Below are 12,876 nucleotides of genomic sequence, written 5' to 3'. Positions count from 1 at the left end.
TCCCTCCGGGCTGCAGCCCGCTCGCAGCCGGGCGAGAGGGGCTCCCCCCTCCGGCCTTGGGGTGCCTCTCCTGGCCGGGCAGGCAGGGCCCCCGGGGGCTGCAGGAGGAGCTGGCTCAGCCGCTCCTTTAAAGGCGGCTCGGCCTGGCCGGGCTCAGAGCGGCATGGGAGGCGGAGGCTGGTGCAGGCGGCAGGGAGTGGCGCGTCCCGGGGAGCCCGGCGGCACGGTGAGTGTCAGGGATCGCTAGTTCCTGCCCCTCTGGGCCAGGGTCCGTGCCCCTGCAGGGCTGGGCTGGGACTGGCGGAGCGTGGGGAGCCGGCCAGGGGCTCCGGAGCTGCGGACCGGGCTGCCAAAACAAAACACACAAAAAAAAGAACCACGGCAGGGTGGCCGGACTGTGCCACCCCAAGATTGGCCGGAATGCCGCCCCTTACAATGTGCTGCCCCAGGCACATGCTTTCTCGTCTGGTGCCTGGAGCCGGCCCTGGGTGCCACTGCAACCCACAAAACTCCCATTCGGCTCCTGACTACTCCATAGGCATCTCAGCACCCAAGTTTTTTGCAGTAAAAATTCCCTAGGCATCTGTGTTCCTGCCTCTGAGGATGTGAGCTGCAACCTCACTCTGGTGCTTAGGCACCTATTTCAGCCCTAAGCTCCAGAGCGATCCATGGACTGAGGAAAAGATAAGCACTCTTGGCCTAAATCATGTGTGGGACCCACTCCAGTAGACTTGCTCAGAGGCTGCCTAGCTCCATACAAAATAGCCAGAATGCAGGGGAGGAGAAGACTCCCTTTATAACAGGGGTTCTCAAACTAGGGGTCATGACCCCTCAGGGGGTCATGAGGTTATTACGTGGGGGGTTGTGAACTATCAGCCTCCACCCCCAAAAGCCCGCTTTGCCTCCAGCATTTATAATAGTGTTAAATATTAAAAAATGTATTTTTAATCTATAAGGGGGAGGTCACACTCAGAAGCTTGCTGTGTGAAAGGGGTCACCAATGCAAAAGTTTGAGAACCACTCGTTTATAACCTTTAACTTGGTGGTTAGGGTTCTCAGTGGGGACTTGGGATACCCCCTAGTCCTCCCCTCTGCCTGATGAGAAGAAATTTGAACGGATATCTGCCACCTGGCAGGTGAGAGCCCTAAGCACTAAGCTATGGCACATACTGATGTAAAGTTCTCTCAGTCTCTCGTATTGAAGTTGTTCCAGTTTCATTAAATAATCGAATATTAACTGGACCAGAGAAAGAGGTAGAATGACTCAATAGCCCAGTAGTTAGGGCACTACTCACCTGAGAGATGGCAAAGCCCGGCTCATCAGTCACAGGGGGAACTTGAACCAGGGATTTCCCCACACGAGTACTCTCACGTCTCACCACTGGGCTAAAAGTTAGAAGGGAGTCACTTTCTCCTACCCTTCTGCTTTAGTCTTCCCCCTGGTCTTTTGTATGGAGTTAGGCATCCTCTAAGCTCACCTACTGGATCGGGCCCTGGCTGGGATGATTTAGTTGGGGTTGCTCCTGCTTAGAGTAGGGGGTTGGACTAGATGACCTCCTGAGGTCTCTTCCAACCCTCATCTTCTATGATTCTGTGTGTGATTTAGGCAGGGGAGTGCCTTTCTTCCCCCAGTTCATTGCCTGCTAGCAGCGAGAGGCACTTCCTTGCAGCCCAGAATTAGGTGCCAAACTCCCAGAGGGCTGGGGCTTAGCAATCAGTGCAAACTTTCCATTCTGTGTCCCCTCAATGTGGCTGAGCCCACATCTGGAGGAATTGCTTCTATTTTGTGGCCTGCTCATTCCATGGCTCATGTTATTTTAATGGTGCCAACGGTTGTGGGAATTTTCTGATATGCTCACCTTTCCAGTGGGAACTGGATTGAGTCCACCAAATTCATTTCCCATGGAACAATGAAAAAATTGCCTGTTTTTATCACTTCTGACCTGATCTGAATAATTAGTGTAAAGCTAAGAGGTGCTATTGGCACCAAAGCTAATTGCATAAACTGCAAGTGTGTGTTTACCGCACGTGTGTGTGACAGACCTGCTAACACCTAACTTCCAGTGGGACATTTGAGGAGGAAATAGGACCATGCTATGTAATGCCAAGGAAATGCACTGGACTAGGAGAGCTTTCTAAGGAGAGAAATAATGAAAGTTCTGCTGAAAAATCAGGGACAGTTCCACCTAAATAGGGAGAGATGGTGTGGGGCTGGGGTCTGCCCTCTAATGCATTGCGGAGGGGGGAGTGATAGCTCAGCGATAGCTCCTAAACCCAGGGTTGTAAGTTCAATCCTGGAGAGGGCCATTTAGGAATCTGTGTGGGGTTGGTCCTGCTTTGAGCAGGGGATTGGACTTCTAACCCTGATGTTCTATGACATAGATGTACCATGGGGTGGGTGGCTGTAGCATGTGACTTTTTTGCAGGGGCAGGAAAGAGCACACACTATGTGTGGTCATGGCAGGAGACCGCAATGGGGGTGGCAATGGGATGCGACACTCATGGAAGCTGGGAGAGCATGGTGGAGGCAGATGGCTGGGGGGGGGGGGGGGAAGGAGGTGAGTGGTAAAGGGATGCAGCCTTGGTGAGTTGCTCAGTGGCATGTGAGGGGTGTGGCCACAGCATGGGACATGTGGGGTGAGAGGCTAAAATGCATGGCTGTGGCAGACAGCTCTGGCATGGGAGGAGAGGGGCTATGGGCTGGCATGCAGCGGGCTGGCCTTGGCCTTTGAGGTGAGGGGGCTGAGATGGGGGGCTAAGGCAGGTGGGTCCAAGGCAGGGGGCAGGAGGGTGGGGCTGAGGTGAGGGATAGGGCGGGGTCTGTGGCCAGTGAGGGGAGGGGGCGGCGGGGGGGGGGCTGGGGCCAGTGAGGGGAAGGGGCGGCTGAGGGAGCCCTGGGGGGCGGGGGGCGAGTCACGCTGCGGCCGAGGCGAACGGCCCCGGAGTCTCCAGGCCCCTCCCCTGCCGGGCGAGCCCGCCTCTGTTCCCGGCGGCCCCGCCTCCCGGCCTGGCGCGGGGCTCGCGTCTCTCCGAAGGCCGCAGCCGCCGGCCCGGGTAAGGAGCGCGCGGGCCGGGGCCTCGTTCTCTCCGAGGGCCGCGTGGGGCTCGGGCGGCAGCGCCCTTTCCCAGCGGGCGGCGCCGAGGCCGTGCAGCCGGAGCGAGGGGAGGAAGCGCGCGGGCCCGACTCCCCGCAGGGCGCCAGCGGGGCGGGACCGACTGGGCCCAGCGCGGCTCCCCGGGCCTCTGCCTGCGCCGAGCGAGCGGAGCCCCGCTGGGCTGCCCCCGCCCCGGGCAGCGGTGGGCTGCGAGGTAGCGCACAGGGGAAACCTCACCCCAACTCCGTGGACCAATGCTGGGGCCCAGATGAGCTGTTACCGCTCAGAGAGATGGAGAGTCTCGTGGGTCCTTTCCTGAAACCGCCTGCGCTGTAGCAGTCCCAGAAAAGCTGCTCAAGTATATATAAATACAAGTATGTGAAGGAGATGCGGTCAGTCCATTTCGGCCCGTTTCCTTTCCTTTACATACCTGTGTGGTTGCTGAAGGCAGGCTGGCTGATGGTACTTTCCTAGTGACATTGGTCTGTGTGTTAACACTAATGGTGGGGTTATTCATGTGCTTAAATATTGTCAGGATCAGACTGACAAATATCTACCCTACTAGTAGGGATTTGTTTGATCGGGGGTCACTGGGAGACACTAGCTGTGTTGTTTTTTCCTGCTGTCGTGATTTCTTTGACCCCTATCACTATACTCTCTGAGCATTCCCATAAGGTAGGAAAGTGTTACCCCCATTTTACAGATGGTGAAACCAAGGCACAGAGGGTATGAGCAAAACTCCCAGCCTGGTTAGAAACACTTGTGCTAGTGGGGCTTGAGCTCGCACAGGAAAAATAGCAGCGTGGATTTTGTGGCTTTAGAAGCAACCCAAGTGTGTGCCTAGAGAGTCAGATGGGCTTGAAAGCCCACACTGCTATTTTTAGCATACTTGCTAACTTGACTCTTTCTACCTGGACTGTGAGGCTCTCTCTCAGCTCTAGTGTAGACATCCCCTAAGTCTCTTTGGGTATGTCTGCACTGGAGCTAGAGTATGTCCCTAGGGTTTCAGACAGGATTGTATGTGAGCGACTAGCCTGTCGTGGTGCCTGTGCAGTTGTGGCTATGCTGTGACTTTTAGTGTGCTAACTTGATCAAAGCTAATGCCAATATGTCTACCTGAACTGGAAATTACACCTCCACCTACCGTCACAGGAGGTCTGTGGTGGGCTGTAAAATAAGTCCACATTGAACCTTTTTTGCTTGATTTCCAGTAAACCCATTGCCTTAGCTGCAAAACCATGCTACTTCTTTCCCAGGAAAAGGTATTTCCGTTTTTGTTTTAAAGTTGCTCCCTATTAATTTCATTGGGTGACTCCTAATTTTTGTGTTGTGCAAAGGGGTAAATAACACTTCCCTATTCACTTTTTCCACACCAGTCTTGTTTTTTGTAAACCTCTCTCTTATCCCCTCTTAGTTGTATCTTTTCTAAGATGAACAGTACCGGTCTTTTTAATCTCTCCTCATATGGAAGCTGTTCCGTACCCACCCTTCTCTATACTACTTCCAATTCTAATGCATCTTTTTTTAGATGGGGGGCCACCAGAACTTACTGCCATTTTCAAAGTGTGGGCTTGATATGAGTGTGGGTGGTGGTAGAAGAGGACACACTCAATTTGTGAAATCAAAGTCTGAAGTCTGGATAACAAGTGAGCTTGTTAAGAAATTAAACAAACTTGCTTTTATGTCATGAGGATGAAGTCTCCAGCTTCCATCTTTTGTGTTAGCCCAGATGCGTTGGCCAAAATTCTTGTTTTGGATAGTTACAATTTGCCCCCTCTATTCCTTTCAATTGCAATATAGTATTTTTCACTGCTTTTCCTAAACAGTTCTGCAGTGTTTCTGTTAAATTGCTGTATTTTTTTTGTGGTGGGTGAAATGATCTGCAGAACTAGGGGGGATCTCTTGGCTCCCAAACTGCTGGTCATTTTTCTTAAATAATGCTTCTTGAGTTAAAATGTTGGTTCTGAACTGAGAACCCAACTGTCGCCCTGCCAAGAGTCTGAACTGTCTCTTAAAGTTCTGTGGCGCATGCTGTAGCTGCTTGGTTCCTTCCCGCTGTTGTTCCTGCCTTGCCTCTGCTCTTTCCCCCCATGCTCCACACCAATTCTCCCAGATCTCTCCAAAATGTTACCTTTCTATATTAGTTGGATAACTTTTACTAGTTAATTAGCACTTGGGGAATTTAAGGCATAATCTATTTTCTGTCTAAATGTGCATGCATTGGGTCAAAATGGAGGTCTTACTCCAAAGCAGTACTACTTGTGTAACTTTTTATTGCACTCTTAGAATGTCTCAGTAAAGTATTTTTCCCTTTTCATTCTGGAGCACAAACTCTAAAACCAAACAAGTTGAAATAGCTAACTTTTTCTTAAAGTTTACAAATGCATTATCTGTTTAGGTTTTTTTTAACTTATTCTGTTTTTTCTTATGGTTGGGAAGGTGTCATTGGTTCGGTTCATGTTAACCCCCTTATCTTTTCTTTGTTTCCCCTCCCCAGATTGTGGGTTAGTCCAAGAATGAACAAATATACGAAGCCTTATGTTGAGCAGACCACAAATCTTGAAAAATTCAGCCCTGTGATTCTTGCTGAAATTGAGGAGCTCTTTGAGAAGAAGTTCTCATATACAAAACCACCGAATAGTGATTGGAAGCTGCCAGATTCCAGTGATGTGTTTACCTGCAATCACAAAGAATTCAATACACTCCTTGCTCTGAAGGACTCCATGAATGAAGTCAAAAACCAACTAAGTGATAAGAAATTGGATGCATGGCATCAGCACACTTCCTTCACCAACAAAGCTGGGATAATCATTCCTCACGTGAAGAAATCTGTGAATGCTGAGTTGTGTACCCAGGCTTGGTGCAAATTCCATGAGATTTTGTGCAGTTTTCCCCTTCTCCCGAAAGAAGCTCTTCAGAATGGAGAACTCAATTCTGTCCATCTCTGTGAAGCACCTGGTGCTTTTATAGCCAGTCTCAATCACTACATAAAATCCCATCACATTCCCTGCGATTGGAACTGGGTAGCCAATACCCTAAACCCATATCATGAAGCAAATGACACCCTTGTGATGATTATGGATGATCGACTTATTGCAAATACCTTGCCATGGTGGTATTTTGGCCCAGATAATACTGGGGATGTGATGACATTGAAACATCTAACTGGACTTCAGCACTTCATAAGTAATATGACCACTGTTCACTTGGTAACTGCTGATGGGAGTTTTGATTGCCAAGGAAATCCAGGTGAACAAGAAGCGCTTGTCTCACCTCTACATTACTGTGAAGCAGTCACTGCTTTAATGATCCTTGGCAATGGTGGCTCCTTTGTTTTGAAGATGTTCACTTTATTTGAACATTGTTCTGCCAATCTGCTTTTTCTGCTAAATTGTTCCTTCGAGGAGGTCCATGTCTTTAAACCTGCCACTAGCAAAGCCGGGAACTCTGAAGTCTATGTAGTTTGTCTTCATTACATGGGCAGAGAAGCCATCCATCCTGTGCTGTCCAAGATGATGCAGAACTTTGGAACAGAAATGGTTAACAAAGCACTCTTTCCCCAACATGTGATTCCAGAATCTTTTCTTAAAATGCATGAAGAATGCTGTGCATTCTTTCACAAGTACCAAATAGAGACTATATCTGAGAACATCCGACTCTTTGAGTGCATTGGGGAAGCAGAACAAGTAAAGCTGAACAACTTAAGGGACTGTGCAGTGGAATTTTTCATGCAAAGATTCCACCTGAAACACATTACAAGAAATAACTGGCTAGTGAAGAAATCTCATGTAGGCTGCAGCATGAATGCAAAATGGTTTGGACAGAGGAACAAATATTTTAGTACATACAATGAAAGAAAAATGCTGGAATCCCTGACATGGGAAGATAAAGTGGCCAAAGGCTATCTTAATCATTGGACTGAAGAGCACACTTTAAGTAATGCTGGGAAAAGCTGCATTTTGGAAGGGTCATCCTGTAACCTTGAATGTAATTTATGGTACGTACTGGAGGGAAAGAGGCTGCCAAGAGTAAAATGTTCTCCATTCTGTGATGGTGATGTCTTGAAGAATCTCAATGAAGCCATTAAAGAATCATTAGTAGGCAGACTAAAAACTAGTTCCTTTTCCAGACGAACACAGCAACCATGTCATTCTTGCAATGTTCTTACTGAGGCACTGATACTATCTGAGTTGTCTAGCCTTACCAAGTACCATCAGAAGGTACCAAATGAAGGATGCAGTGACCAAATCAAGTGTCTTGTGGTGGGCTTTCCGTCTCTTTGTGACATCAAAAGCCAGTCCAACATGGAAGTTAGGCTCCTGGAGTCAGCCACACTCTTGACTTTCAGCTGTTCTTTGCTTCATGATGGAGAGCCAAAATATCAGCAGCATCTTTTAGACTGCCTTCTGCGTGCGATTAATCAGCTTCAACTGGGAGATGCTTTGATTCTGCCTGTTCTTTCTTGTTTTACACGCTTCACAGCTGGCCTGATTTTTGTACTGCACGGTTGTTTCAGCTACATCACATTTGCTTGCCCCATATCCTCTGAACCTCTAGGGACCAGTGCTGTTCTATTTTGTATTGGCTATCGAGGTCTTCCAAATCCAGTTGTTGAGTACCTGCAGCACCTGAATAAACTAATGAGCTCTTTGCTCAGCTCAGACTCTCCCCAGCAGGTTTTGCAGTTTGTCCCTATGGAGATGCTTTTGAAAGGCATGCTGCTCGAGTTTTTATGGGATTTGAATACTGCCATTGCAAAGAGGCAGCTCCATTTGATTGTACAAGTTGAGCAGCAGCAAATGTCGAGTAATCTTTAATTTTGGTGATTCTAGAATCGAATTGGTAGATGTTGTTTCAAAGAAGATTCACTTCACTGGCTCTTTAAAGTTCTTAAATTTTTTCTTTTGCTAGTGTGAATATCACTTCATTTTAAAACAGTGGGATTTATTTTAATGTTGGTATCCAAACAGTTCTACAGTACTGCCTTATGGTATTAGGTGTTGCCATACAATCCTGTAAGCATGGGGGTTATGCTACATGGTGGGGAAATTGTGAAGCAAAATGAAGGACTGAAATTCTGGAGAAAGGGGAGTTCTTCTAGGTAATGCCTTTGTACAATCTTGTCTCTCCCCATCTAGGTCCTCTTCCCTCCATATAGGCATAACCTCACAATGACTCTATTTCTGTGAAGAGATCTGAATGGAGCTTAATTGATGCCACTCCTTATCAGCCAGTAGAGGCTGCTAATTGTACCCCTTTCACACTGTCACACACTGTTAATTCCAGAGTTTTGGGGACCCAAATGTGGTATTCAAACTTGTTAGCTGATAGCCTTTCCAAGCTAGCTAGCCTCTTTTTAATCAAAAGGGAAGATTATCTATGCTGTCGCCTGCAGAAAGAATTGGAAACCTTTAAAAATATCTCTAGAGTTTGCTGAATACACAACCATATTGAGATCAATATAAGATTTGCTTCAGAAATTCAATATTATAAGCTGTTGCCTTAGCTGATCTGCAGCCATGCTGGCAAAGGCCTCAGTTTTTCAAAAGTGACCGACTAGTGATTTGGATGTCTCCACTTTTGTTGCCCAACTTTAGGCACTAAAGAAAGTTGACTTTTCAGAGTTCAGGTCTTCACCATTTTCTGAAAATTTAGCCCCCCTTTAATTTCAAGTTGGGCACCTGCTGGCAGCCGCCAGAATGCTAAGTGATGCCATTTATAACATCCCACCATGTAGGCCCAAGGTCAGATGTAAAGCACAAGGGAGACTGGCTTTCTTATAAGGAATTTTGTGATCGCAGAATCCCAAGTTACAAATCCTTGCTTTTTCAGCGGTGTATAGGAGGGAATCAAGACTTCTGGGTTCTATTCCCATCTATGAAATTGACTTGCCGTCAACAAGTCACTTCACCTCCCTATGCCTCCATTTCCCCATCAGTATAATGGCCATAATACCATTTCAGTCTCAAGAGTGTTTGAGGATTCATTCATAAAGAGTTTGAGAACCGTGGGTGAAAGTGAGAACTGCCTATTGTTGTCTACTATGGTAGCTGTCAGCAGGTGACCCACAACTACTGATTTTTAATTAGAAATGTTATCAAGTGCAGTTTATAAACAGCAAATAGTATATCCCACTATGTGAACGTTGGAAGCATGGAACTGAGAAAAAATGAATGAAACTTGTTAGAAAAAAAGTATGTTACTTGATTTGATCCTTTTAGGAGTAAAATGAAAGAGAAAATGAGTAATTGACACCACTGTCCCTTTAAGGAAAATCAGGTTTCACTTTTTCATATTGCTCCTTTAAGATCTCATTTTGATATCTAATTCATTTTCATTAAAACTTAGTCTCCAAGATTCTAATTTACATAGAAGACTTGCCCAGATAGAGAGAAATGGTATTTAAAGGGGGAAACTTATGGATTTAATGTTGGTATAAAAATAGCATAAATGAGTGCATGTGAGAGAAAGGGGTTAGTAAAAGAAAAGACAGCCTCCTGATTAATTACCAGTCACCTGTGGAAGTACTTCTAATTACATAAGGTAGGAGCTTGAAGGATATTTGATTACCAATGGGGATTAAAAGCACTGTTGAAAAACTGTTTTGTCTGATGGTGCTGTGCACTTAATAGTGTTTTTCTTGTCACTTTGGAAGGGGTGGAGTGTAATTAACATTTTGTTTTGCTTTTTGTTTACTATGTTTGAAAGGTTTGTGAGTTGGTAGCTGAAGTCTAACTCATTTTATAACATTCTATACAGACTGCTTTCTGAAACTATGCAGAAGAGGATCTGTTTGGCTTCCCCCAAACTTCTCAAATTGGTCACTGTTCATTTTAACTTAATTTAAATTAACTTCCTGTAGTTGCTCTGTGGAGATGAAGAGAGCCTTGCCTCCTGTCAATCACAGGCAAGCAAAACAGTTCAGCAGATCCTCTGGATCAAGAGACTAGAGGCAGCAAAAGCCTCTCCAGTAAGTGATTCTGAAAGCTTAGGAAATTTTTTAAGAGGACCTGATGGGCCAAAAAGGAGGCAACATTGAGGAACAAAAGAAAATGACGGGGAAAGGAACAGAGACGTGTAATGAGAAAAAGAAAAGGGGGAAAGGATATATGAGGGTATAGTGGATCTGAGAGGACAGCATGATAAAAACTTCAGGAACAGTACCATAAATTCAGTCTTCATAAATGATCCTTCTGTTTCCCTGTATTTGGGAGAATGAACAAAATAGAAGTATCGCCGTCCATCAGAAAGCAGTGTTCCCTCTCCCTGTCCCCTTTGTAATTGTGGGATTAGAGGGTTACCTTAACCTGTTTGTATCCTGCTCTAGCCAACCCATCTGGGAAAGCACCTCTTCTGAAGCAGGAGCACATACCCATGTATCTGGAAGTATTGTAGATGTATGTTTACATTGTCACAATCTATATTTTGGAGTACTAAAACGTCAAAAGGTCCCCCATATACTTGGTGAACTCAGATCTAGACATCAATTCTTTCTGGGCTTAACGGGACATCTGTAACTTTAGAAATCTGACTTCTGTCTGTGTGTGGTGTGTGTGGTTTTTTGTTTTTTTTTTTAAACCTACTGTTGCTACAAGTAAATCCCAGAGATGACTATACTTTTAGGACAAATAGAAAAAACTTTTTTCTCTTTTTTTTTTTTTTTTTTCTTCCAATTGTCTGCTTTGTACCTTTGACAGCACTCTGTCAGTTTCACTGTTTTCCTTCCACCATCAGTCAGTATTCCCCATTTGTATGGGCCTTTCACATAGCAATGGTGGGAGACGGGCACTTTTCTTTATATATAAAAAAAAAATTGATAGGAAGTCTCTGAGGCAGATGTACTTCATGAAAGTACCTTTAACTCTCTGGAACTGACTAGACTTCACATTGACAAGGTCCCTTGAGGTGCCTCACTTCTTCCATACTTTCTGAAAGCCATCTTTCCTGTGTCCAGAAATTAAAAACAGGAGGCATAACTTGCTTTGGGGCCAGATTTTCAAGAGAGTTCAGCAGCCAATGTGCTTCCAAAGTGCCTCTTGAAAATCTGATTGCCACCTCCCAGAGGAGAGACATAAGGGGAGGATGTCTCAGAGATTTTGTGGGGTGAAATCCTGCCCCATTGAAGTCAGTGGGGAATTTTCTCATTCACTTCAGTCTCTGGGTGCTGGGTTTTGGCCCACACTCTCCTGGCAGACTGAGCCACAAGGCTCACTTTCAAATATGGAGGATTCCAAGGATGTTGGCACAAGGGCTTTGTGCCTCTACCCCTACTCATGGAGCCTGTGTGTTCTCCCACCCTCTCCTTGGCACAGAAATCCTGTGGTCACGGCTGCCCCTTGGATCCTTTCTTAATGGGGATTCTCCATGGTGGAGGGGTCTCTGTGAGAGGCCCAGTCTGCGTGTTTTGTTTTTAAAATAAAATCACTAAAAAGTCCTATCAAAATTAGGAGATTCAAATTAGAACTGTTGCTTTGTTTTTTTTATTGTGAATGTTGTGGGTTGATTGTGTCTTAAACATCTTAAAGACCAAAGACTCCTTAAAAGAACAGTAACGTTTAAGTGTTTCCATTGTGACTTTTGTGGGAGTCATAAGAAAGAGAGGGAAGAATGTATTAACCTTTTTGGAGGGAGATGAATTGAGGAGTCTCTGCCGTCAAAATGAGACCTGATTAAATATCTGTGTCTTAGTGCGCTCTCTCTTTTTTTAAACACATGGCAGGTTTATTTTTTCTGCCTCCTACCATTTGAAGAGGAATGGTGGTTGAAGAGGGATGCTGGTCTTAATGTTTTAGAAGCTACAAGTTATATGCAGTGAAAGGGAGGGGAGGGAGCAAGTAATTGATCAAGCTATATAATGTACAGAGATGATGATAAATACAGATGAGTTATGAGAATGTGAGATGGATTTGGTTTATTTGGCAGCCTTACTATTTCAGATTTTCAATTACGAGTTCATATCTAGGCCCTAGTGATTGTTAGATGAAAGGACAGGGCTGACTGTCTCTGGTTTAATTTGTAAAGATTTTTGTACTTGATTTGGCTCCTGCCTAAGAGCCTATTTGACTATTGATTTCAAAAACTTACACTGCTTTAGAATAAGAGTAGGTGAAATTTAAATCAAGTATCTACCCAATGAAAGGACTCTGTTTAGTTACGTGCGTTAAGGTTTGGAGGCTTGCCACTTTTTATTTGTATTGTAAATTATTGTATTTAACTTTGTGTGTATATATGTATACACGCATGCATATACCTGTGCATATTGAAATGAAGTTATATAAAAAGCCTGCTGGTTTTCTAATTTGATTTCTATAAGGCATAATGAGATTTACTGTATGAAATCTTGTCCTCTGCTAAAATTATATTAATTGCTGTCTATTCAACTTAATTTAAGTTAGATCAGTCAAATTACTAGTAGAATAAGTAGACTGTGGTAGAATTACTGGACATTAGAAAAGCAATTTGGGACTTAAAGGAAAAGGACTTTGGTATAAGCTATCTGAATAGCTTATGCAGAAGGAACAGAAAAGTCTTATGTTCTGGTTGTTAAGCTGAGATCTTGAGCTAGGGTGTGGAATATTCTTAAATATTGATTCATTGGGATGCACAATGTGACCATAACACTCTAGCCTATGGGGTGGAAGTCTTTTTACCTTATTCTGTAACATTTCTTTTGAGATTTTAGTCCTTGAACTTGGGAATTATTTTCAGCACATTATTTTGGAAAAATAAACTTAGCATAATGTTTGTTTCTCTTGCTATTTGTATTTGGATGCCACTAAAA

The 12,876-nt window shown here is 44.9% G+C and overlaps 1 protein-coding gene across 1 annotated transcript; it reads left to right on the top strand.

Annotated features, from left to right (window-relative positions):
• The first annotated feature begins 2,978 nt into the window (after nt 1-2,978).
• LOC112108956 (cap-specific mRNA (nucleoside-2'-O-)-methyltransferase 2) lies at nt 2,979-8,620 on the top strand. The gene is made up of 2 exons (XM_024203279.2): nt 2,979-3,054; nt 5,593-8,620. Exon 2 carries the CDS (start codon nt 5,612-5,614, stop codon nt 7,910-7,912), a length of 2,301 nt encoding a protein of 766 aa, XP_024059047.2. The 5' UTR covers nt 2,979-3,054; nt 5,593-5,611; the 3' UTR covers nt 7,913-8,620.
• The last annotated feature ends 4,256 nt before the right edge of the window (nt 8,621-12,876 follow it).

The sequence above is a fragment of the Terrapene carolina genome, unplaced genomic scaffold (genome assembly GCF_002925995.2).
Source record: "Terrapene carolina triunguis isolate 2854851 unplaced genomic scaffold, T_m_triunguis-2.0 Scaffold165, whole genome shotgun sequence".
Lineage (NCBI taxonomy): Eukaryota > Metazoa > Chordata > Testudines > Emydidae > Terrapene > Terrapene triunguis.
This window is presented reverse-complemented; position numbering and strand designations above follow the sequence as displayed.